Source organism: Pterocles gutturalis, unplaced genomic scaffold (genome assembly GCF_000699245.1).
Source record: "Pterocles gutturalis isolate BGI_N339 unplaced genomic scaffold, ASM69924v1 scaffold3969, whole genome shotgun sequence".
NCBI classification, from domain to species: domain Eukaryota; kingdom Metazoa; phylum Chordata; class Aves; order Pterocliformes; family Pteroclidae; genus Pterocles; species Pterocles gutturalis.
The window spans coordinates 25,877-51,241 of NW_010133102.1; the positions used below are offsets into that span (position 1 = coordinate 25,877).

At 39.8% G+C, this 25,365-nt stretch overlaps 1 protein-coding gene across 1 annotated transcript in view; it reads right to left on the reverse strand.

Annotated features, from left to right (window-relative positions):
- The window catches only part of LOC104467348, a gene marked incomplete at its 5' end in the record, with an annotated part of 47,090 nt that overhangs the window by 15,477 nt on the left and 6,248 nt on the right, over nucleotides 1–25,365 (reverse strand). The window contains 3 exons of the mRNA XM_010081088.1: nucleotides 4,698–4,808; nucleotides 7,888–8,106; nucleotides 14,541–14,717. Coding sequence (XP_010079390.1) covers nucleotides 4,698–4,808; nucleotides 7,888–8,106; nucleotides 14,541–14,717 — 507 coding nt within the window. The remainder of the gene's footprint in view (nucleotides 1–4,697; nucleotides 4,809–7,887; nucleotides 8,107–14,540; nucleotides 14,718–25,365) is intronic.

The window sequence follows — 25,365 nt, forward strand, 5'->3', positions numbered from 1 at the left end:
AGAACTCTGCCATTTTACCAAACACATGATTCGGCAGGGTGTGCCTGCATTGCCATTGGACTGGCCATCGGTCACACACAAAATCAGAACTGTGGTTCAAGCTGACAGTGAGCCTGAAACTATGGCCCCAGGAGGAGTCAGAGATGCACTGAGCACACCTAAAGTGTAACCTGCAGGGTCTCTGTGAGGTGGCCAACAGGAGCTGAAGCCAGTCATCCAGGATGCACGTCAACCTCAGACCACTCTCCTGACACTGATTCTTGAAGAACTGCCAAGCTAGGCATTGCTTCTTGCATTTGTGATATACCTATTGATGCAGAAGCATCAGTACGTGTATGACTTTCATCTCTGCACCATGTTAATCCAAGTGGAAAAACCCTGTTGTTGGATTACATTGAATTTCTACCCCAAAAGTAGGGTGTCTCACCATTTTCTGGAACTCATCCGAGTGCCTCACTAACTCACCTTCCTCAAATATTTTTAATACCATAAACTTCTGCACAGATTTTAAGATAAGCGGTATTTTAAAATCAATATCCCCAAAGTGCCTGTTAGAAAAGTGTGCCTTTCCAGCCCTATTTTAAATAATTCCTATCTGAAAATAAACTTATTTCCCCCAACCTCTAAAAAATGTTAAGATATTGACCAACATCAGACAGAGCTAAAAACAAAACCCTTATCCTTTCAAAGAGAAGATTACCCTCGTCAGCAATAAGACTGAATCAAAATACATTTCCATTGTTCCCATATACACATTTATTGTAACTAAACAGATGTGCTGTCTAGCATGGGGATGCAAAAAAAAAAAAAAAAATCAAAGACAGAAAACCACTCTTTAAAAAGGAAACCTACTCTGAAAAGCTCTCTAAAATATTACTTTATCTGTAAGATGGGCTATGGCAAGAATATGATGGTATAAGGGGACACAGTGGTAGAAACGGGATATAAATACTGCGTTCCACTTCTGTAGAATTCACCTATAGCTTCACTACCTCTGCCTAATGCTGGTACTCCAGATTTTGCCATACCTAAACCTTCCTATTTGCTGCAGTTAAGCAGCTGCAGGTAAGGTACAGCATGAGTAGCAATGACTTCTACCCACACACACACACAAAAAAAAAACCCAAAAACCCAAACCATGTAAAACTCTTTTTAGCTACTTAGAGCTGTCCAATCTTTTTACAAAACCTTCCAAGCTAAAAATTGTAAGCCTTGTCTCTAACAAAATTTGAGTTGTATTCTCTAGACTAATTTAGATAAAAAAGTTTAGGATTTGTTAACAAAAGGAATAGGTGAAAAACTACATTTTACATGATTATGTGAATGCTGGAAGATGATGTTTTAGACCTCTTGGTCAGATTGTTCCCTCTTTTTTGGTGGTGTTTTTTCGTATCTCAGAAAATATTCCCAAATCTAAACTAAAGGAAATTTCACCTCTGATGGTTAAACACTCACCAAGCAAAACTAGAAGAGAAATTTAAATAACTAGATACTGGAAAGGAGGTAATTAAGAGATATTAAATCTCCTCTAGGTTATTTAATATGTTAAAGTCCCCCAAAGGCCTGTATTTAGTAATGAAACTCATTTGCTTCTTAGCTTTTGTTTCTTGTTTTTGCCTGGGAGATCACCCACACAGAGAAACTACAGCTTCCTAATCGTCACAGGAACCTGAGAGGACTGATGAGAAGAACCACTGCACAGAGTACAGGGATCACTCTCCCATTTGTGAATAACACCCAGCAAAGCCTCGAAGGGTTATATCAGTGAATAAACGCTCCCCAACTGCTGCAGTTCTCCAAAAACCAGTATGCCTAAGGCTTGCCTTTGGGCAGAATATAACTGTATGAAAAATAATTGATTTCAAGTTAATAGTAAACTACTCCTTTATTCTAAAGCAGCATTCTTTGAGGTTGGGCAAGCACCCTTGGTCTTCCTGGAAGTGAGAGAAATAAATGATTCTGAACTTGAAGGAAACGCTCCAGTAGAAAGCTCATGTGAGATGACATAACCTTTATGCTACTGGAACAGATTATTTCAAAAGCTTCACATGACGCCTCCCAAGCATGAGGTTTTCCTGCAGTCTTTTTCTGTTTATAGATATAGGTCTTTTAATCAATGAGAAACATCAGCTCACCAGTTTGAAGCATATTTCTCTAAACTGCAGAAAAAACCCCCAACCTGCCTTACAAGAATTGTAAATAGCAAGCAAGAAAGATCTTGCTTGCGTCTGATTGTGAGATCTTAAGTCCATGACCTCAAAGCAAACCTCTGTGCACGCACTCAGTGTTGATTTTGTTCGGGTTTTTTTAAGGTAGTAGGATTACTTGGCTTTATAAATAATAACATTCAAGTTCAGCAATCATCCTTCATCTCAACTTCCTAGAAAAGGATAAAGAAGCACAGAAGTATTGAAACTTCACAGTAAATGTCTTTCCTGTACTTGATCAATGCGCAAATGAAATATGAGTTTCAGATTGCATGGTTTAATGGGAATTACAGAAAGGAAAATTAACTAGCGTTTCTACTAGCTACAAATATTGAGACAATGAAATGAGCTTACTTACTGATGCCTATGTATCCAAAGACAGAGAAAAATGAAAATTATGAGACAAGGCAGATTTAAAACTAAAGAGCTTCGTTCCATTTCATTTGCTATAAACATCAAATTAAGAAAACAAGACACAAGGCAGCACTGCAAATGAAAGATGACTGTCTTAGGAAAACTAAAGACAGGAAATCTTGTACTAAAATTCATGAAAAACATTAATGAAAGGTATTTCCCAAAGAATAATTTCCTAAGGTATACCAGTGCCTTGAAATAAAAAATTTGTCAGAAAAAAATAGATAATTTGTAATTATTTTTATTGAAGCATATTATTTTCTTTAAAACCCTAAGGACTTTCATTTATCTTCTAAAGATTTTTACTAGTTTATGTCTAATACATTCCTGGCATGATGGATATAAGTTGTCTTAGCTGTGTGTGAAGACACCTGAGAGAAAATACTCCAAATATTGCATCTTTTTTGGTGTAATGAAAAACAGTTTTTAGTCAAAATGTACATAAATCATAGAATCACAGAATGGTTTGCGTTGGAAGGGACCTTAGAGATCATCCAGTTCCAACCCCCCTACCATGGCCAGGGACACCTCCCAGTAGACCAGGTTGCTCAAAAATCTAAGCCTCAAAGTCAATATTACACATCTGTAAATGTGCACCTAAATGTTGCAGTACTGAAACATAAAAAATAAAAATCTTTGCAGGTAAAAACCCTGCAAACAAGGCTTGTACTGGGCTTAGCATAAGGTATTTATCAGTACAATGTGCAGACTTATTCATTGGGATAGCCAGTTCCTACAGATAATCAGCTTCATATCACTGCCAGTAGAACTAGTAAGAGTGAGTCATTAATTACAGCAGAAATTTAGTTAAATGCAAAAGAAACAGGAATTTTATCCAGCAGGGCACCTCACTGCATGTGTAAGTGTACAGATGTGATCTCATGTGGTTCACAGGCAGAAGAGCTCACATTCAAAAATGTGTCTATATGCTTCTGTTGAACACAGGGTTTTTTTCTACCTTCTTGCCCAAGCAGTAACACTTCACAAAGGCAAAACGAGGAAATTCAGCAGTTGGGAGAAATTATTCTTGCTTCAGGTACAGCTGCTCTATTTACACAGAAAAGCTCAAGCTCTGGAATTACTTGAAATGCAGAGACTGCACTCAGAAGGCTAGGAGTTAAAGCAGCAGTGCTATTCTCTGTCATGCCTCCTTAACATTTTATAAACTCAATCGCAGCATCTGTAAAATCTCAACTTTCTGAGCAAAACAAATAATGATTGAAAACAGAGCAGAAGTGGAGCAATCCTCAACAACACCAGCAGCTCTCTCTCTCTGCCTGCTTCCAAACATATTATTAATGCTACGCTCTTCAGGGTTACTTGGTTTTAAAATATAAATATAAGTCTGGCAAGCTTATCAACAAAACCCCCTAGTATGATACAAATATTAATCGGCTATTCTCTGCTGTAATATTTTCATACTGAGAGTTAAATTGTTGGTGGAGACCATAAACTTCAGATTTGCAGAAGCATGAAAATGTAGGCATCTTTGCAATATTATTACTTTACAAGCATATAATAGGTAAAAGTTCATTGAACCACCAGTGGTTTCTCTATTTTGATAATTCCTTTATCTTTAATTTCAGTATTCAAACAGTTTCAAATTTAGAACAAAAAAACCCCAAGCAAATGGGGACCCTGGGGTAGCCATATATCCGGTGAAGGATATATTTCTTCAACAGCTTTGAAAAGCTTGGCATGCTGGCCTGGATTTGCGAAGGCACTAAAGGAGCCCAGTCCTAGCTCACTCTGGTATCAGTGGCCTGCTCTAGGCTCTTGCTCTACAAAAAAAAAAAAAAAAATCTGGCTATACCGTGCTTTTTGCCAGCTTAAGGCTTGTTAAAGATTCCCCCATGCACTACAAGAAATGCCCATTTAGCAGGTTAGTTTTTTTAATCTCCTTACAGAGTCCTTCTTCTTATTTTCTGGATGTTTGAGAACCCCAACCAGCTGGGGAAAGACCCATTCTTGAAGAAAAGACTTTTTGACATAGACTGCATGAAGTGATATCACTGGAAAGTGAATCATGGCTTTGGACAGTAAAAATTTTATTGCTGTATCACAAGGAATACTTACATGGTGCTGTCGCCGAGCTCTTCATAGAGGTTATTGGCAGTGGCGCTTGCTGGTTTGCCTGCTGGTAAAGCCATCTGGATTCTTGCAGTCTTTGCACATTCAGCCTGTCGCCTTTGGTAAGCCAAGGAGGGAAGGAGAAATACTCATTAGAAACACTCTATACCCTACCATTAGCCAAGATGTGTCTTCTGTGTTTTCTTCCCTGCAGTTTTCAAAACATCTCTGCATTTTGTCTTCTTCAAAGTAATACTGTGATAATCCTTTCCTGACTTTTTCAGCTCTCTGTTATTTGTTCTCTCTTGGTGGAATCCCAGAGCTCCTCCTGGACAGACACCTCCTGACCAGCAGTATGTCACTGACCCAGCAGGTACTTCCCCAGAGATACTATATGTGCTAGCTTTGACACTGCTCTCATTAGGTTTATCAGTTCTGTCTGCCCAAGGCTAACACAGGAAGCTCTTTGGTCAAGTGCTTCATTTAACTGCCAAGAAACTGTAATTTTAAACACAAAAAAAGTCTTTGGCAAAATTCAAGTTACCACTTACAACTCCTTTCTCATTAGAGTTCACTGGGAAATTTCTGTCTCAATTAAAAGGTTTCCTGAAAAATTTACATTTTTTAAAGGGTAAATTCACTATGAAACAAATTTCTTTTTTCTGTCTAGCAAACAAAGCCTGTGGTCCCTCACGTGTGTAATGGGGGGAGCGCCACAGAGGCAACCAGGACTAATGTACCTCACTTTGCTTTCAAGGGTGGTCAATACCTGACCCTTCCGAGGGAAGTCTCTAGCCTGACATGCGCCTGCTTGCTTGAAGAATACCACACATGTGGAAATATTTACTTTTTTCTCTGCAGGAAACAGGCAATGTCCTGAACCACGATATCTTTACTGTGTGCTAGCATGCAATAATAAAATACACTGAGTAGCCATATAAGAAACTTTTAACCGTGCCATACAAGGTGTTCAGGAGCAAGCTGGAGTATAGGAGGTAACTCTTACTGAATGTCAAGTACTCCTAAAAAATAAAGACTGGTAGGCTGTCAGTATTACTGTACAAGCTGTTAGAAACAAAGCTGAAAATAAGTACTTACTCTTTGAATCTGTTTTGTTATGCAAAAAAAGATAAAGAGATAAAAAGGAAGGTTATATGAATTCTGTTGGCAACAATTATCCTAAGCAGTGTTTCTAATAGGAGTAATAAACGAGATGCTACTTAATTATTCAACACATAAAATTACAGAATTAATGACATGTTTAAAGAATCAAAATTTCCAGATCTCAACAGTGTTTAGCTGCTATTTGGGATACTCTTGAAACAATTTTGCAGTCAGCATAAACATGAATGACAGCAGGGAAAACTGCTTTGGGCTTACAGAAAACAACTCCCTGCCCCAGAGACACACAGAAAAGAGTAAGACATGAAAACATTAATATACCTCGTGATATTTCTTTAACAGGTACTAGGGATGCTTTTTTATAACCATTTTCTCATTTTAACATGTTTCAAGAATGCTATAGAAAACATATCCAATAGTGAAGGAGTATTATTTTTTTTTTTGGTTGCTATTTTATTGCCAGAATGTTACCAGGTAAAATACTGAAACTCCTTTTAAAAAGGAGTAAGAAGGCTGTAATGCAAAAAACAAGCCATGGGGCGCTTAGGATAGCTTTTGGTGTTGGTGTTGATGTTGATGTTAATACTACAATTCCTTTTATTTTCTTTGGCATTCTTCAGTGATACATTGTTCATAAATGTATAGTTTATTCACATTGGTCTGCTATAAGTCCAACTCCAAGTCGTACTTCTAGACAATAAAAAAGTTTTTTTTTTTGATGAAATGAAGTTAGGCAGATTCCTTAAAGCTCTTAAAGGAGATTGATAATCTTTTGATAGTCTATCAGATGTCAAGGGAAAATAGTGCTATTAGATTTCTTAAAGAAACAGGCAATTCAGATAACAGCAACAATAAACTAGTTGCAGGTTGAACTGGTTCAGTGGTGTTTTACTAGAAGCAAATTTTATAGACAATTTTGGGAGAAGTAAAGCAGCTGTGAGATGCACTGCCATCCCAATGGTGCAGAAGTTTGTCCAGTTCTTTCTAACTCCTTTAAAAGGACCTTTTCCTTTGACCCAAATTGTTTGGAGAAACTGGGATGTTTCAACATGATGAAACAAAACAAACAAGGAAGGAAAACAAACAAACAAACAATCCAGCAGGGCTCTGGGAACTCCTTCCTATATGGTCCTGTGCAGCAGAGGTTTTCCATGATGAAGGTATATTGCATGCCAGCTAGTCCAGCAATTTTAAAAGGAAGATAGAAAGATATGGAGGTACAGACCAATATATATATAGAAGTTGAATAGAGCCATTTACTGGGGAAGATGCACAGAATTATTTATATTCTGATTTTGTAATGACAGCTAATTCTTTGAGTGCTCAGAGCATGCATGGAGCATTAGAAATCTTTCATAAGGAGAAAGTAAAGAATAAACATACAGCCTTTGAGTCTAAATGCATTGATTTTAAATGAGTGGACCTGAAAAGGCTTAGTTGAGAGGAACTTTTTAGTGGTGTTGATCCTTTAATTAGTCTATTAGCCCAATTACTTAAACCTCTTGAGTCTATGAAAGGTGAGTGGAAATATCAAGAAAGTTATCCCTGCTGTATGCTGCTTTAGATCGTGCTAAAATGGCACAAAATCAATTCTTCATGAAACATTTGCAATTAAGATCCATACAGCTAGGGAAAAAAATATAACTACAAGTATTTAAAGATTTAAACAAAAAAAGTTGAGTCCTCTTATTTTGCTAGAGCTACACAATTTGATTTTTGATTCATTTATTGGAACAGCATCTTGTTTTTTTTTTTTTTTTGGCATGTAATTCAGCTCTAAATCTACACTTGTGTTTCAAACATCTTTTGATCTTGTGTTTAGGCATGTACTCAAAAACAGTTACAGCACCAAATCTTTAGAAACTATAGCAAGATGCCCTTCCCGTGCATTTTCTCTTTTCATGCACAGCCCACATCAAGCATTGAAGAACTCTTGTGGTGAGAGGGAAATTAAAAATATTTCCCTGTATAACAGTTTCCTTGCAATGAAGGATAATTTTCAAAGCAGTTCTGCTAAACAATGTAGCATCCCTTCTACAATGTCACTACCACAAAAAGGAGGAGGAGTACTTACTGCCTGTAGCTGACTATGACTATTAAAATAGCTGGCATGCAGCAAAGAATGATGATGACGGCCAGAGCAAGTAAGGCGCCTTCCGTGTAGCCTACGGCTTGTGCCTGCTTCTTGACGTTTGCTACCACGTCGGGGGTGCGGATCTCCAGGATGCGTCCCCCCTGCCCCAGGTACGGCTGAAACTCTTTATTGATATCCAGCAGTTTGCCATCCAGGAACCTTCAATGGCACAAAAGAAAACCATTACAGCCAAGTTCATTAACTGTGTTTGAATTACTGCATAGCTGGGTTAATAACTGGGGTCTGATAAAACACATACCTCTTCTTTATGTGCTTAAGAATAGAAGTAATTCCCTGTAATCCCCGTATCAGTGATAACTCCAGCGTTCTTAATACCAGAACACATTTTTAAGCACCGAAAAGGAGAGGTGAGCTGAAGCTTATCCTAATTTCTAGGGGCAAAAGGTTCTCCATGCCATTGAGAGCAGCATGGCTAATGGCTTGCTTTGTGCTTTTTCTTTCAGTAGTCTGCTACAGAGGAATAACTAACCCTCCTGCACACATCCCTAAAGACCACTCTGGCCTAAAGATCAACTTGATGCTACTCTAAAATCAGGTGATTTTTTTGATGACTTTCCTCAGCTTTTTAAGGAAATTCTTTGGCAGGAGGGATACCCTACAGTTTGTTCCCTGTTGACTTCCTTTTCAATATTAAAAAGAAAAGGGTTTTGGGAAAAAATTAATTTTTTTTAATCCCTCCCCTCTTCCCCCCAGCATCATCAATTCTGAACTTCATCCTCACATCTGCTCTGCCTAGCCTCCATGTCTCTGCTGTTATAGTGCTGATACTACATATTGAGTTATTTGAGTAAGACTTTAAAGCATGGGCGGTTTAATGGCAAAAGGAAAACACAGAGGGACAATAATGGGATGAACTCATCTCCAGTGTGAGTGAACATCAGAATAGCTGAAAGATGTGCCCTCTCAACTTTTGGCACAGTGCGGAGGGAGTTTATTCCATGGCCTCAGGCCATCTGACAGCATCCTCTCCATCATGACAATTTTTGGGTGGAATGTGTAGCAACATTCCTGAGAGATGCAGCAGAATTGTAACAAGAAAAGCAGTAACATTTTAGAAAATGCGACATCACCTGTATTCATTTCCTTAAGGTCAAATTGGAGGTCACACAAGATGTCAGACAGAGATTACTGTGAACTGCCTCCTCTTTCTCTTTTTTTGAGAAGATGCCGGCCATTTCTTCTGGAGTTTCACACCTTTTCTAAAAGGAAACGCACTAAATGCTTGTAATAAACTGTAATTTAAACTTCAGGGGTTCTCCAAACACTGCCAGATACCAGAACAATCACCTATGAGAGGAACTTGGAACAACACAGTTACCAAGCAAAGGACTGGAACAGTCCCTGAAAAGGCAGGTGCAGGAGAGGAAGTTTAGTACCTGACCTGATAACTGGCCGTTTAAAGACAGCTAGCCAAATATAAATCCTAGTCAAATTACCTAATTTCCCATATGACTAAAATTTTTCTATTAGATGACTTTTTAATAGCAAACAGTATATTTGTTAAAGAAATTTACTTTAGGAGTCTGAAAAACTATTTTCGTCAAGGCTTTAATTTCCAAAGGAAAATAAAATATTCTTGGATTATTTTTGAAGTGAGGATTGACTGTTTCACGAGCTGACAAGCAGCAGGCTGCAGCTATCAAGACTGAAGCAGGAGGCACCTGTCAGGACAGAGAGGATCCTACCAGCTCTTGGCTACAGCAGAATCCAAGACCCTTACATGTACAGTGGTTCTCCCAGAGAAAGAAAGTCAAGCGAAAAATGCTGAGATTAAAAAACCCAAAACACCAACAACGAAAATATTGTGAAAGGACTTCTGCAGATAAACTCTCGACGTCTAAAGAAAGTCTGAAACAGCTTTTATTTCCTTAGTCTGATCAGGAGACAGAACTTATGCTCCCCTGAGACCATTTCTTAAAAGGGTTTTCGCTTCTTATTGTTGATTTCCTCTCACATTAATTTACTGATAAGCCCTCATAGCACTGTGTTTCCCTGTTTTTTTTGGAACTTTGGGGAGAATGTGCTTTTGATCTGTGTGCGTAACGTATTGGCTGGATCTCATAACATGCAGAACTCAGCCTGAATGATGCAGTGGTGCTGGTTTCATGATAAAAACTTCAAAGAAGAGCAGTGTCTGCTCACTCGCAGACCCACACTCTCACAAAAAGCAACCCAAGGCATTTTGAAGAATAATTTCCCTTTGTATTGCTAATACACACAACTAATTATTTCATTTCTGCCACAAAACGTTTTCTGGGCACTTGAGCAAAAATCCCTTTTCACAGCTTAAAGACCTGCACTTGATGGTTCACAAGCCACAAACGGAGTATAAATGGAGCTCTCATTCTTTTGTTGTACGCTAGATGTCACTGGTGCATGTTACACGCTCTCCAAGTCGGTAAAAGCATTCAGGTAGGACAGCATTGCATCTCTGGAAGATTTTAACAATGTCTCAGTTAAAATTCCGTTAGCATTTTCTTGACAAACCCTATTTTAACAGGTTCGTAACTCAGCGGTGTGCATTTACTCCATCATGAAACATGACACATTGTGCAAAAGATTCAGACAGGGTAAGCATTTTATATTTAATGGTGGACATTTTCCACTTAATATATGCAGGAGAAATTTTCTGGATTCAACTGTTTTTTATGCTCCAATAAATCAAACCCTCTTTCATATAAAAGATAAAAAAGCAGGCTGATCATTTCAGTCTGTAAAATTATCTAAGTGGCCTCAAAGTCTTTTAGGAGTTTATGGTAGAAGGAGGAAATAACTATGCACAGTTACAATTCAGACCCATTTTTTGGTGTATCCAGACAGGTTCCTGATTAATAAAAATGTCAGGGAATCACTCATAACGGTCCTGAGTAAAAGTATGAATCTCCCATTGCACATCAGCCTTACAAAATACAGGATAGGGGAAAATCAGTGTATCTTGAGAGAGACATGGGTTTTCCCCAGCTGGCAATGAGGAGCACAGCACGGCTTTTATGTCCATGACTGCTAAATCATGCCTTTGTTTTGCAGCCAAACATTTTGCTTCAATGCAAATATGCAGGATTGGGCATATAAATAGCCCGATAGCAAGCACGGCACAGTCTGTGCATGCACTGCTGCTGTGTACATCTGCGTTAATCCAGCACATCCAGAGCACGCTGCAGCTCCCTGTATCTCTTCATTTCATAAATGACTGTTGGATGTGACCTGATGTATTGGAGCAGCATTTCCCAAAGGTGATTATGGGAACCTCAAACGCTCACTTTGGATTAATGGGGTTTATTTCTTTACTTCTGGGTCCATATCCCAGCAGCACTCCACCTGCAAAGGGGCACAGGTCGCTCTGCTCCACTCTGTCCTCAACTTACACCACGTTCCTTAAAAGACCCTCGCAGATAATTCTTTTCAAATGGTGACAGCTTTAACAAAAAAGGCTGTTAAAGTCAGGGCCTCCTCTATGTTTTATAAGCAGAACCACAGCAGGGTGTTCCCAAAAAGCCCATTTAAGAAAAGCCATAGGCATCTTCCAATACACAGTCATTTTGGAATTTGTGTTAAAAACACAGCTGGCAGAATTCATGTGTTAAATCTGTGCTGTTGGTACAGTTCTCTCTTCTGTATGCATTGGGAAATGTTTGAACACTGGAAAACACCATGGCTAAATTTATATTTTTATTGCTAATTAAGTTTTTTTTTAAACAGGGCACTCCAGCTCTTTCTGACTTCCTAACCTTTCTCCCATCACATCCAGTTTCTTACATGACCTTTTTTCTAACTGATCTCTTTTCTGCTAGGACCCGGAGCAGATCCCTGGCTGGCAGAAGGATCGTTGTGACTCTTGTCAGTCTCTTCCCAATGAGGGGACAACCATCACGACCGTGTCCTGTGACTGGGGCAGGAAGAACAATGAGCCATCCCTCTAAAGATCAAAACTCCAGGAAAGATGGTCACAGAAGGAATTTCTTTTTAGATTTGGGTAAGCACCTGAGCTAAGCCAAATCTCTTGAGGTTCACCCACTTGCTAGCGAAAATGTGTTAACTTCAGATGTCAAGCTACAAACTCTCAATTTCTCTCCTTCCTTTAGTAAGCTGCCACTTACTCACCTAAAGCCAGGAGAGCATTCCCTGGGATTTTGCTGATTTAAATATTTAAAAGCTTTTGAAGAGAGAAAAGAAGAAAAAAAATTAAAAAGCAAAGCTAAGTATGCAGGCACATGGAGCATTTTAATGAGGTTGCTTCTAAGCTGATACCCCATAATTTTTCAGACCAGGCCAGAGTAATCCTCCCTTCACATTTTAAAAAATGGTTTTTAGCCTATCTTAACTCTATTCCATTCTGTATCTTTCACTGGACACACAAACATCCCTAAAAAGACATTCCTATATTTTCAAAGGGCACCAAATAAAGAGAGGCACATTTTCTGCCCACGAAGAGAGTCTCTATCAGAAAAAGATCCTTTTTATGGAGCTGGAAGAGCTAACTGGTTATTAGGGATTTATGCTGACTTCCTGCCAGGTCTCCTTCATTTACACTTCCACTTGAATAAAATTGGGAACAAAATCACAAAGATCCCATTCTGGGAATGATAAGCAACTCTGGCAGTGGACAAGTGAACACAAAATCCCAGTACATCACCGAGACCTAAAAAGACTGAACACAGAGGTATCTACCAACTAAAAATACCAAAAAGAAGGAAGGAGGCTGTATTGCCTCTATCTGCCACCACTCTGAAAGCTACCACTGGTAAATTGCATCTGATCTTTATATTCCTATGTCAGAAAGTGATGCTGGAAAACTGGAGAGGATTCAGAGAAAAATGAACATAGCCCAGAGTGCAGAGGTCAAGGAACTTCTCCACAAAAAAAATTAAGAGGAGGATGTGATCGTAAGCCTAGACTTTAGTGGGAACCAGAAATTAAAAGCAGCAATCAATCTAGCACCTGAAGTTATAACAAAACTCTATGACTGAATCTAGACAGAATTTAAAAAAAAAGAAAAAAAAGCCTAATTTTTGACAGTAAAAATAATTACCCCGCAATAACAATACGAGGGTTGTAGTTGATTGATTGGATTTTCTTGAGCAGTTGTTTTGCTGAAAGACATTCTCAAAGCAGAATTAATTCTTGGAGTTCCCATGGCCTTGGTTCCTAGGTCAGACGGATCACAGTGATCTTTTCCAACCTATAAACTCTGAATATATGCAGAGCTTCAGTATGCTATAAATCACATGTACTACATTAAGAGCTCAGGAGAACAAGCCCTTTTTCAAACCCAGTCTACTGAGATGGCTCACAGCCAGTTGCTTTTTAGGCTGCTGACTGATGTGCTGCTTTACACCATCATTGAACAGTCTGGTCTAGTTTTCACTGAGATAAAAAGCAACCACAAAGGTGAAACACATGCAAAAAAAACCCCAAAGACAGCGTCTGCTTTAGAAGAGCCTGATTTGCATTTTCGTTGTTTTGAATCATATGCAGAATGCTGAAACACAAAAATACAGTTTCTCACAAATTATTCCACTGCCATATTGATACATCGGAGGCTGAATGGGTTGAGATACTAATTTTGTCTCAGAACCTATGTGCTGCTAGTGATGACTCAGAAAAACCATGTAAAGAGACTACCTTAATTTCATTTCCGTACCCATGTAATCTCTGGCTTCCCTTCTTATGCAGGCAGGGAGAGGAGTTACCGCTGGCGCCCAAAGCAGCAGTGTACCAGAATGACACCCCACTGGAGCAATGCTAAGGTGCAGCAGCCCAGCAGAGTGTCACCCCACCAAACCGCTCTGCTGCAGTGACCAGAGCTGTCCCAGTCACTGGCAACACTCTGTGAGTATAATACATCAATAAAAAGCCACCTCTTATGTTTTATGTGACACTGGGATTTAACTGCTAATTTGGAAGTTGACTAAAGGCAAAACAACGTCCAATGATGAATGTAAGCGGCCTGTCTGCTGCTGTCCCCCATCTCCAGCAGCTGGCGGGATGGGCCCATGCAGAGCTGTCTGCTCAGCTCCCTGGGCACCTCTGAGCACTACAGGTTTCATGTGCATAGAGGTACACCTGGGTCATGCCCTGATGCCTATGCTTCCATCTATGTGCACCACCTCCCTCCTTTTCCCTTTCCATTCTTCTCCTTTGGTTTCCACATAAAAGAAAGAGAAAAAGAGATGCTCCAAATGGAAACTGCAGAAAGCCTGAAGGTCAATGAGTGGAGAACCAAAGCCCTTGCTTGGAGACCACAGAGAAGTTTTGATACATGGAAAGTAAATTGCCTCAGAGGAATTTACACTGAAAGCTACTCCACAGGGTGGACCAAATGTATGGCACACTCTCATGGTGAGTCTGTTTAGATCACATGTACTGGGGTCATTCAGCTTAAAGAAATGGACTGAACCCAGTGAAGTTGTAAACTCCCAAGCTGCACATAAGGTAGGTGTAAGGGTGTGCACCAACTGCATCAATAAATTTTTCTGTCCCTGTTGTGTTGAACCACTTGCTAACAGAGAAAGACCAACAGGCTTCAAAATAGTCCACAGAAATACAGGAAGAGCAACAAGTAACATACTTACTTGAAAAGTTCGTTCCTCATTATAGCTCTATTTGTTTGTGGGTCGATTGCATAGACCATGAGGTCAGACTTGGTGTAATCCTCTTCGGAGTAGCCATCCCCAAACCTCCGCGCACCAATGGATTCCACCACGACCGTTGCACCAGGAATCTGATCTTGGACGTAGCGTTCCAAAATCCTAAAGGTGACATGGAGCCAGAAATCTGCAGTGATTTATTTCTGCTGATCAAGACTGACAACAGCTCAAATGAGATACTAATAGACAAAAACCACAGGCTTAGAAGGATGGTGACCTTCAGAGCACTTTTAAAAAATCTCTGCTCCAATATAACCTCTTAAATGCTGAACTCTTGGGAAAAGCTTAGTGGTGTTAGGAGAGGTCACCACAAACTGTGTCCTTCAGTCTAGCTCTTTGTATTTATGCCATCAGTTGAGTTTTAAATGGCTCATGGGAAACACCATCTATATTTCACAAAAAAACCCTGTCATGCTCTTATTAAGCTATATGATTTCAGAACTCTCTAATTCCAGCCTTACACAGAACGCATACAATAAATTTTCACCCACAGAAGCAACTACTCTGACCATTTTCAGTGGAATATTTCATCTGGCCCTCCAATATAGCACAACATATCAGTGCCAGAACACCTGCTACTCCAAAAGGCATGAGCAAGTTTCATAGCCATAAGAAAACTGGAATATTGAGCTGACACGTATCCCACAAGAAAAAAATAAACTAAACTGCAGAAGTTCTACAAGCAGAAGAAAGGTAGGTTGATAGAATTCCATGGCAGCTACGCCTGAGGTAACAAGGGCACAATGACAATAAATCCAAACAAATCTGTTCTTTTTCCAAAGAGAAGGATTCATTACAAGCTGCCAGAGCACAGAATGGCACACTCTGCAGATATGTATATGAATTGCAATGTGTCAATACACAAGACAAATGAAAGTTTATTAGAGATTACATTTACTGGTTTTATTCTTGTCATGTGACCAATTTTCTTTAATTTTGTTACTGAATAGTCTTTCAGCTTTTTTTTTTTTTTTCCTTTTTTGACAACTGAATGTTCACAGATATCTTAGTATGCACTTTGGGAAGCCTTTGTTCTAAATTCAAAATCACATATTTTTCTAGTTTTCCATACAGAACTGTTTATGGGAAAAGACCTAACATGTGATGTTATTCCTAAAATATTCAAAAAGACAAACAGAGAATGCCTGTTTGCAGAATGCCCCACCCTCCAAACAATACTCATGCCTACGCCAGGTTGAAATACCTTCAGTGTTCCTGCAGAAGCACCAAACCGATGGGGAAAGGACCTCACTGAGCACCTCAGAAGTTTCTGCACAGATAGCAAGCACACCTGTACCTCAGATATGGAGAGTTTGTGGAAAGTTATAACTCACTACTGCTCTAACAAGCTGCTTTAGAAAGGATGAGACCTTAATAAAGCTTTAAAAAAATAAATATTATTTTCCTTCCTCTTTGTCTGGTCCGCTGCATGACCTTCAAATTCTGTATGGCACAGGGAGAACTGTTACTCTGACCAAGCCTGTAGCTGGGGCTGGCAGCCAAGATGGTGGTGGCCCTAACTCTGGCAGGAATGGATGGAGCCCGAAGGAAAATGGAAAGCTGTTCGGACAGTGCCATTGGAAGAGCTTTAACCGCAGCTGTTGGACAAACAGAGAATACATCTCAGAGAAAACGGGAAGAGTATCTGCACACAGGCTTGCTAACAGCGTGATGAGGTTTCCAAACTGGCACTGAGAAGGGTTCAGTTAAAGCCCACAGAGAGTTTTATAAACAAAGGTATAAAAGCAAATATAATCAATACTGGATACAAGGGCAAAAAAAGTATGAAGAAATAAACAAGAGAAGCTGGAAGTCTGAACACTCCATCAGAATTATGAGTTATGGGAAAAAACAAGATTTCCTATGCTAATTTATGTGATCAGAGTATCAAACCAAAAAGCAACAGCTGAGTTAGGAGGCAAAAGCAAGGGAACGAGCCTTATATATCAAGGTTGCACTAGGGTGAGTAGGACGATAAATATCATGAGAAAGGACATCAGTGACTTAAGAAGTCCCTTGTTTTAAACAAAATCTTTTGCAGTTGCTGATGTTAGATTTTGCTGTTGTTTTTTTCCTGACACAAGATTTCCAAAGTAAAGTAATGCTGTCAAAGCGTTATCACCCCTTCATAGTTTTTCAAGACCAATGATTCACATTTATCCATCCAGTTTCTCTGCTCTTTGTGTGAAAGTTTAGCATGCCCTTAAAATAGAAGCTTTTCTATCAGATTTTGAAAAATCACAATCTGTCAGACCCAGGTCCTAGCCTAGCAGTGAATATATACTCTAAGTGAAGAGCTGGTTTTGTAGGGAAATAGATTGTCTGATACACTCCTAGTTGACTGGCATCCTCTAAACGAGCACTCCTGTTGTTTGCAGATATGCTAAATTCCACTCATTGCTGCTACTGGCATGCACTTCACTGGCAGGTAGGGTGAAAACTTGTCACAGGCACCTCAGTAACAATAATTCTCCTGGGTAAAACTTGACAGAACAAATCTGGGATATGCAGATTACTATTAAAGAACCTCAAACAGTATGTGAATGTAAATGACTAAAAGAAACCATAACTGTCTTTAGAATAGCATTCTGCACATGGATTCAGATAGACCAAATATGTAACAGATTTACCTCCCTAATTTGTGTACAATCATCTTCTGTTCCTGCAGGCAGATGCTTTTGTTTCCTTGGACAGAACTATAATTTCATTCAAGACAGAAATACCCTCTGAGGTTGGAAGTTTATAACATAGGGTCACTTTTAGCAGAATTGGTAACAACATTCCATTTTCTCAGAAATTCCTGGCATGGCTTCTGCTGGAATTCATTGCCTTTGAGAATAACTTTGTCTAAAATGTAATTAAAATTGAAGAAGAAATAGCAAACTAATTTCCGTCTACAAGAAATAGGTATGTTGCAGCCATTGGTTTTAACCGACGTTGCAAGAAGCAGCACAAAGTATAGTGAAATGATGGTAGTATTTCATCTGAAACACATAAATTGCACGTTTACGTTGAAATATATAATAAAAATACACTGAAGACTGAAAAGTAGCTATTAAAGAATGCATTTTAAAATAGGGCAGTTCCCCATAGAGTTATTTTAAAAGTAATTCAGCTGAAACCTGTGATTCTGAAAACATTTCTACCGAAAGAGGAAAACTGCTTGTAGCACTACTCACAAAAAAATGATTTTTAAAACACGTACTTTAAGTAACAACAGTGTCTGCAGTTCTACGGTATTTATCAGCAGAAGTTACCTTAAAATTAGTCTGTCACTTGTTAATGCAACAAGGGTAATTACCATCCTCCCAACAGTGGTACAGTGAGTGGTAGAACAAGCAACATAGCAGGTGCCGTGACTCTTCCTCCTGCTCTAAGTCCATTTAGCTCTGCAGATGCAATGTAGTGAACAGAAATGCCTCCCTGTGCATCTTCATTACCATCGCTTTCCAAATTCCCACCAGTGACACCAGTGTAATGAAATGAAGGACAAGAGGATTTTCACTGCCATTGAGGACATAACATGGCCCTAAATATCCTGAAAACTCAGAGATTATTTTTTTCATCTTTAGCCCCAAGAGAAATGAAAAGGCAAAAAAATACAAGTACATTGGTTTGTTGAGCTGTCCCTTGGATGATGGTTTTCTGCTTCCCAGAACACTTCTGAAAAAAGCAGACTAAAACCCAAAATTTGTGATAAGGCACCATGTTCCTGGGCCACACTCAGTGCTACGGCCATGAGCTGATACGCGCATCTGAGGAATCATGCCACGCGGCAGGGCTGAGGTTGCTGCACCCAGTTTCAGGCAGAGAAAACCCTGCTGTGCACAGGACTACATTAAGGGGTACACCGTGGCATTGCAGCATCGTGCTGCTTTCTCCCCAGAGCTGCACGAATCCACCATGCCAGACGCATGCCTGGACCACTTGGAAGTTTCTTTGGAAACTGGTCCACACAAGTCAGTTAATTCACCTCAAAATACGAGATACGGAATCAGTCGCACGAGGGCCCAGCAGCACCAGCAACTCAACTAGACTAAGAGTCATTGTGTAAGAATTAGTAAGTCAGCAGCAAGGTTTAATGACCCTCTGTTGTTGCTGGCGAAGAAGATGCACGACATGGCTCAAAAGACCACTGCAACGTTCCAGTAGTTTTACAACCTTGAGCCGAATTGCTAAGTTGCATGCATCTCCTCTGAATCAGCACACAAACAAAAGAAACAATTCAATCTGCTGAACATTTTACATCCTCACCTGTACCTGAATTTAATTACTGCACAATTTTCTTAGCAGAAAATTCTATGGGAAAAAAAAATGTTCCAGTTCTCTAGTAATTGCATAGCCTGCTGTGTTTCTGGAGCATGTAAAAATATTTTAAGAAACAGAAAAAACCAACCAAAACCAGTCTTTCTTTCAGGGCTTTCAGAGCTACAAGTGTTGAAGACTAGATATCCTGCATAACTTCTGGGTCCTCCACTGAAAATTCAAGCTCCCTAGAATAACATAGTAATAATAATGAATTAATATTCTAGGTATTGGAAAATATAAGCAAATTTGGCAAAAATGCACAGATGAGAGCATTCAGCTCTGCCGGTACACATCAATACACAATTTAAGTGTTTCATTTAAGGCAACTACACTGTCTGCTCCACTTCAGCCAAATTCTGGCTGTGTTGAGTTTTTGCAAGGTTAATAATTGACAGTAAGATGCTGGATTTTCAATTGTACTTTCTTAAACAGGTAAGGACCAATTCCAGCCCCTCCTGTGCAGTCAGCTATAGTTTCTGAGGGGTGATGCACTTGGGCCCCGGCTGCCTGCTCCCATATGCCTTATGACAAGGGACGTACAGCGCAGGGAAGGCTCTACCACTTCTGTGGCCTTTGGAGAGGCACGGAGCTGCTCCAGAGCTGCCACTGCAACTCAAGAAACCCTTACCAGACAGGTAAGTCAGCCTGCTTCATGCTGTAATGTAGAATAAAAAAGCCACATGTGGGGTTCATTTCAAGCCTAAGACTATTCCTTCTTTACAAAATTGCCTTTTGACACAGATTATTTCTACTTTTATATCACATACAAGGCATGTATCTAGCAGAAAGGAGCACCACTGAGGCAATTTACTCTGCATATAATAACATCTAAATTATTTAGAAAACAATCCTGAGACAATGGCTTTATACCTACTTACCCTAATGCTATAAAAGCATAGTAGATTGCACACAATAAACAAAATTTGCTTCCTTACATACAGCTTAAGTTTCTTGTCTTCTTTTTGTGCTCATCATGGATAATCCTGTCCTCCAAAAAGTCTACATGCACTCCAAATTTTTATTTCAGGATCATTTTTCCCAGTCGCAGAAGGAACATTATGCTCACCCGAAGAGCAATACACAGAGACATCTTCACTTTGACCCAGAAGACTTATCTTCAGATCTCAGCACAAAAGGGTTTTTACTGCAATAGTAAGCAATTTCAGAATAAAGCAGAAGTTTACAGCTTCATCTGAGAAGCCATGCACTGCATTACAGTGCTTCAGAGAAAATACATTTATAGAACAAAACTGGGTATTACTGAGATGAGTGGGAAGAACGAGATCGCTGAACCAGTGCTTCCCAGCTGGCAGTGGAAGTAGCAAGTGGAAAAGCTGGAGTTAAATTGTCTTTGGTCTCTATTATCTAACTTAATAAAGGCAGCCTCAGGTTATTAATCATCCTGATTACAGTGGAGGGAGGCTAAGGTCGGCTAAGCAATGGAATGGGCTCAGTTAAACACTGTACAAAGCGAGAACTACAGGACATGTGTTCTCCAAGCACAGCCGAACATGGTGGATATGAAATAAGATGCAGCTGGTTGGTGGCAAATGTCCCTCTAATGTCATTATTTATTTACTTGCTAATTTTGCAATTTAATTTAGAGTGAAACAATAGTGCAAAGAAGTAAAAGGGAAGAAGGCAGAGGGGAGGTGGACCGAAGGGCCAGGAGGAAAGTGAACCCATACAACAGCATCGTCAGAGAGCGCTGAGGCAAAGAACAAGGTGGCTATAGCCGTACCTGCACCTAATGAACTTAATAATGGGGGGGAAAGTAAGTGCTAGCTGGGAAGAGTGCTGAATGGCAAGTTCACTGTCACCACCCCAAAAATGCAAAAAATGTAGTCACCTGCAATTAGGCTTAATTTGGTAATTACATGGCAAAAATCATAAAGCAACAGAATGGTACTTCTCCTATGGGACAGCTAACAAATGAGTGATTTATATACTGCAACTACATCCAGCATGAGACACTAATTTTCTACCAATTCACGGACTGAGAAGAAAAAACACTGGTGCACTAAGGTTGAATATTTTAATACAGCCAGGAGTGCTTCCAGAGGCACTGCATGGCCAAACAAGCACCAGTAAGGCAGCCCATCCAAGGAGGAGTTGTGTCTGGCTTTACTATAGGTACCACAAATGCTGGAGTCCCAGTGATGCCTCATAACATCTGATTTTATTATACATGGCCACACAGCGATAAATATGCTCCATTTCAGAGGCACTCACTCATCCTCCCAATTACTGAACATGCCGACATTCTAAAGAGAAAGCAGGAACAAAGAAATGAAATAGAGCGATATACACAAGTGCCATGTAACACGTATCAGCTGTCCCTTCAAATGCCACCGACTGGCTTCTGCAACTGAGATGATAGAACACCGTTTGCTATACTGTCAACAGCAAAACCCAACCGAAGGGAAATCATTCACATTCTGAAACGCTTCCCTAAAGAGAGGACTGTGCATTGCAGCTTCTATATATAAAATATATTATCTCAGAGACTAGTATTATACATAAAATTATATATGATGTACAATATACATGTGATGTATTATATATAATTTAGAGCAATATATATTGCTATATATTTATTTTTTTTAAGCAGACCACAGTTTCTATGCTCCAAAGCAGAGCAGACACTCCTTTGAGAAATGATGGCAGTCAACTTTATATATGCAAACTATTAAGTTAGCATGCTGAACATCCGTATTCCTCAGTGTATGTCCGAGGATCAGCACTTGATTTTACATTTGGATTTTCTGGTTAAAAACCTGTCTGGTTGCTTCTACTTTGCATTAGAGGGGTGAGTGTGGATTTTCCTTAACTATGCTCCGCTGCTCTTTTAGAAGCATTAACATACTAAAGTGTTGCAGCCTATAACAGGCCAAAATAGACATGAAGGTAAGCTCCCTGGAATTATCACGTTCTATTTCCAGTAATTTTGTCTTGAAAAGTAGAGAAAAACCTCTATTACAATACACACAATACACACGAATATCCAGAAGACAGATAAAGTTGCTACCCAAGAACATCTGCACTTTGATTTCACCTCCAGAGGCGGGTCTGGCCAGGAGGCTGCATGCATGTAAACTCCCAGGAAAGCAAAAATTGCTAGAGTGCTGCCAAGAGAGGGCAGGCTCAAAATCCCACATATACAGTGTGTACTAGATGCACAACCTGTACAGGCCTTTTGGGGCCTCCACCTTTGCGCTAATACAGGCACCGTGATTTCTCCGTTATGAAGTCAAAATATAAAAGAAGGGAATCGGCACCAAGACCACACTAAAAATATAGGAGATTACAGAAACTTCTTCATGTGGGAAGTCAAGATTTCAGTGTTTAAATATTTATTGAAACTTATTACATAATGTATTATTAAATAATAATTATCTGTTCACAGAATCACAGAATCACAGAATGTTAGAGATTGGAAGGGACCTCGAAAGATCATCTAGTCCAATCCCCCTGCCGGAGCAGGACACCTAGATCAGATCACACAAGAACACATCCAGGCGGGCTTTGAATGTCTCCAGAGAAGGAGACTCCACAACCTCTCTGGGCAGCCTGTTCCAGTGCTCTGTCACCCTCACTGTAAAGAAGTTTTTCCTCATACTCAAGCGGAACCTCCTATGTTCCAGCTTGAACCCATTGCCCCTTGTCCTATCACTAGATGTCACAGAGAAGAGCCTGGCTCCATCCTCCTGACACTCACCCTTCACGTATTTATAAACATTAATTAGGTCACCCCTCAGTCTCCTCTTTTCCAGGCTAAAGAGACCCAGCTCCCTCAGCCTTTCCTCATAAGGGAGATGCTCCATTCCCTTAATCATCTTTGTGGCTCTGCGCTGGACTCTCTCCAGCAGTTCCCTGTCCCTCTTGAACTGAGGGGCCCAGAACTGGACACAATATTCCAGATGCGGTCTCACCAGGGCAGAGTAGAGGGGGAGGAGAACCTCTCTTGACCTACTGACCACCCCCCTTCTATTACACCCCAGGATGCCATTGGCCTTCCTGGCCACGAGGGCACAGTGCTGTTGCTATATCTATGCACATCTATTGGCAGTATGAGGTGATTCCATCAGACCCTCTTTTCCAATGACAAATTCCTACACCACCACCTACAAGATTTTCTTTACATGGATCGAGAAGAAACTCTGTTCTTTCCAGGCTCATTTTTCACTACACGGAGGAAAGAAGAACATGGGACACCTCATATGATTTTTTGAGGATGAGGAGACAATCCTCATACCATTCTTCAGCAACTCCAGTGCAGCTGAAGTACAGCTAAATGGTTTTTTTCTTTACACACCTGATCAGCTCAGAAAGCACACAATGCAAAAAACGTTAACATTAACGTTGAATATGATGCCCAAGTGGTGTTGGCTAGCTTTGGTTCAGGAAAAAACAGAGTTCCCCCAGCAATATTATCTCAGTCTGGTACGGTTTAAAACAGCCTGTTCAAGAGGAACGTCTATGGGATACTTCATCAAAGCACTTATTTTGAGACACTCCATTATTCCATTTCAGAGAAAGTGATTTGCCATCTATAGAGGTGTGGACAGAGGAACTTAATTCACAAGGCATTTCTGTTACCTGTGGGATGAGAGGAACCCAGGTGTCTGTGGGTAACGTGATGTATCTGGTTTTGGCTACAGGTTGAAGTCGCAGTCACATGAAAACCAAAGAACTAAATGCTCTGAGCATGAAGTTGGCTATTTTACTCTAATTGAAAAGCTTCTCCTTGACCAAGAAGTAAGCTCTCACAAACCCTGCCATATTTAAAGAACTGTGTTTCTCTTCACCAAGAAGTTTTCTGTATGTGCACTGAATTTTCCACTAAGCCTTATTCCATTTTCTCTGTCATCTTCTCTAGCAGACCTAACGGACTTATCTGAACAGACATAATTAAAGTGGGTGAGAGAAATGGCAGATCTGACACTGATGTGCAGTCCAGAGGGTATGAAAAGCTTGTCGATGAAATTAAAGGAGTTGGGAGGAAAAACAAGGTGCTTACTGAATGACTGCAAAGGATGATGACACTGACAGAAACGTCAGCTAAAGACATACCTGCTGTCTCTCTCAAAAAGCCCAAACTTCCTAAGCCAAATAGATAGTGATGTTTTAAATCCTTTCTTCTATGGTATGCTTCCTTTATTTGGACCGTTAACCAACAGACATCTCAGGCTATGCTGAGTAGAGCCTTTTGGTGTGGAAGAACTGAATTATATATTTCTTAATAACTTGTGTTCACTCTCTAGTGAAAATTACAGGCAGCTGGGCAAGCTCTGTCATAACTTGTTCTCCAAAGTTGTTAAAATCACTATTTTATTGTGAAAAATCACTATAATTTCAAAAATGACCCAACTACCCACTTCCCCAACATTCCCCATCACCAAGCATTGCAATTGGTGGTTAAATGTTATATTTTCAGAGCTTAGTATTTACTAGCACTCCAGGGCCAAAAAAAGAGGAGAAAGAGCTGAATAACCCCTGTAGTGACTAATTTAGTTAACGGTACAGTCTTTTTATCTGTTAACTAATTATACAAAGTGTTCTCATTTTATAAATTAGTGCATTATATGAAATGGCTCAGAAAGCTCTGAGCAAAAATACTTTAGCCCGAAAAGGTCTCCAAATGATTTGTTTTCCCTTTGCCTGTGGTTTTATCTTCCACACAGTGCATGAAAAATCACAAGTTCCTATTATTTTGTTTTTATGTCCAGCATGAATTATTAAAGCCTTTCTAAAAACAGGGAGATAGCATTCTTTTAAACTTTAGGAGAGAAATCCAAGAAATTTGAAGATGGCAATGAAATAAATAACATCTCTATGTGAAACAGACAAGCACATATATGCAAAATTGACTTCTGAGACTTTTGCTCTCTGCAAATACTTTCAGTAAGGGATGTGATAATTTTAAAACAAGTGAATGAAATCTCTTCTGACAAAGGTTGTCCTTGAAAGCCTGTCTTTAGAAGTTAAATTCTTACGCTACACTTGCTTGCTGGCCTCACGGTGTTTGTGAAGGTAAAGGCTTCCCAAGCTAGTTTTTAGAAGTCAAAACCTGGGCATTGTTGTTGGGTTTTTTGTTTGTTTGTTTTTTAAATTTTTATACTCATTCAAAGGCTTAATTCACAAATATTTACACATTTGTCAGAGGCTTCCATGCACAAGGGCCAGAATAGCATGAAACAAGTTGTAAAATACTGCAGCCTGCCAGAAAAGAGGCTTTTTGGAGCATGGAGACAGGAACGTGGCTCTCGGCCTTTTTTCCAAGACCGTGGTGGGATATGCCAGCTGTTCCTCTGGGCCCCGGAGGAGAGGAGCGAGGGTATGGTTATGGTACAATTTATTGCTGAGGCACTGCACACTGCTGAGACCTGCTGGGAGCTAAAACAAGCTGCTCCAGTGTTCACAAAAGGAGATTTTTGCAGGG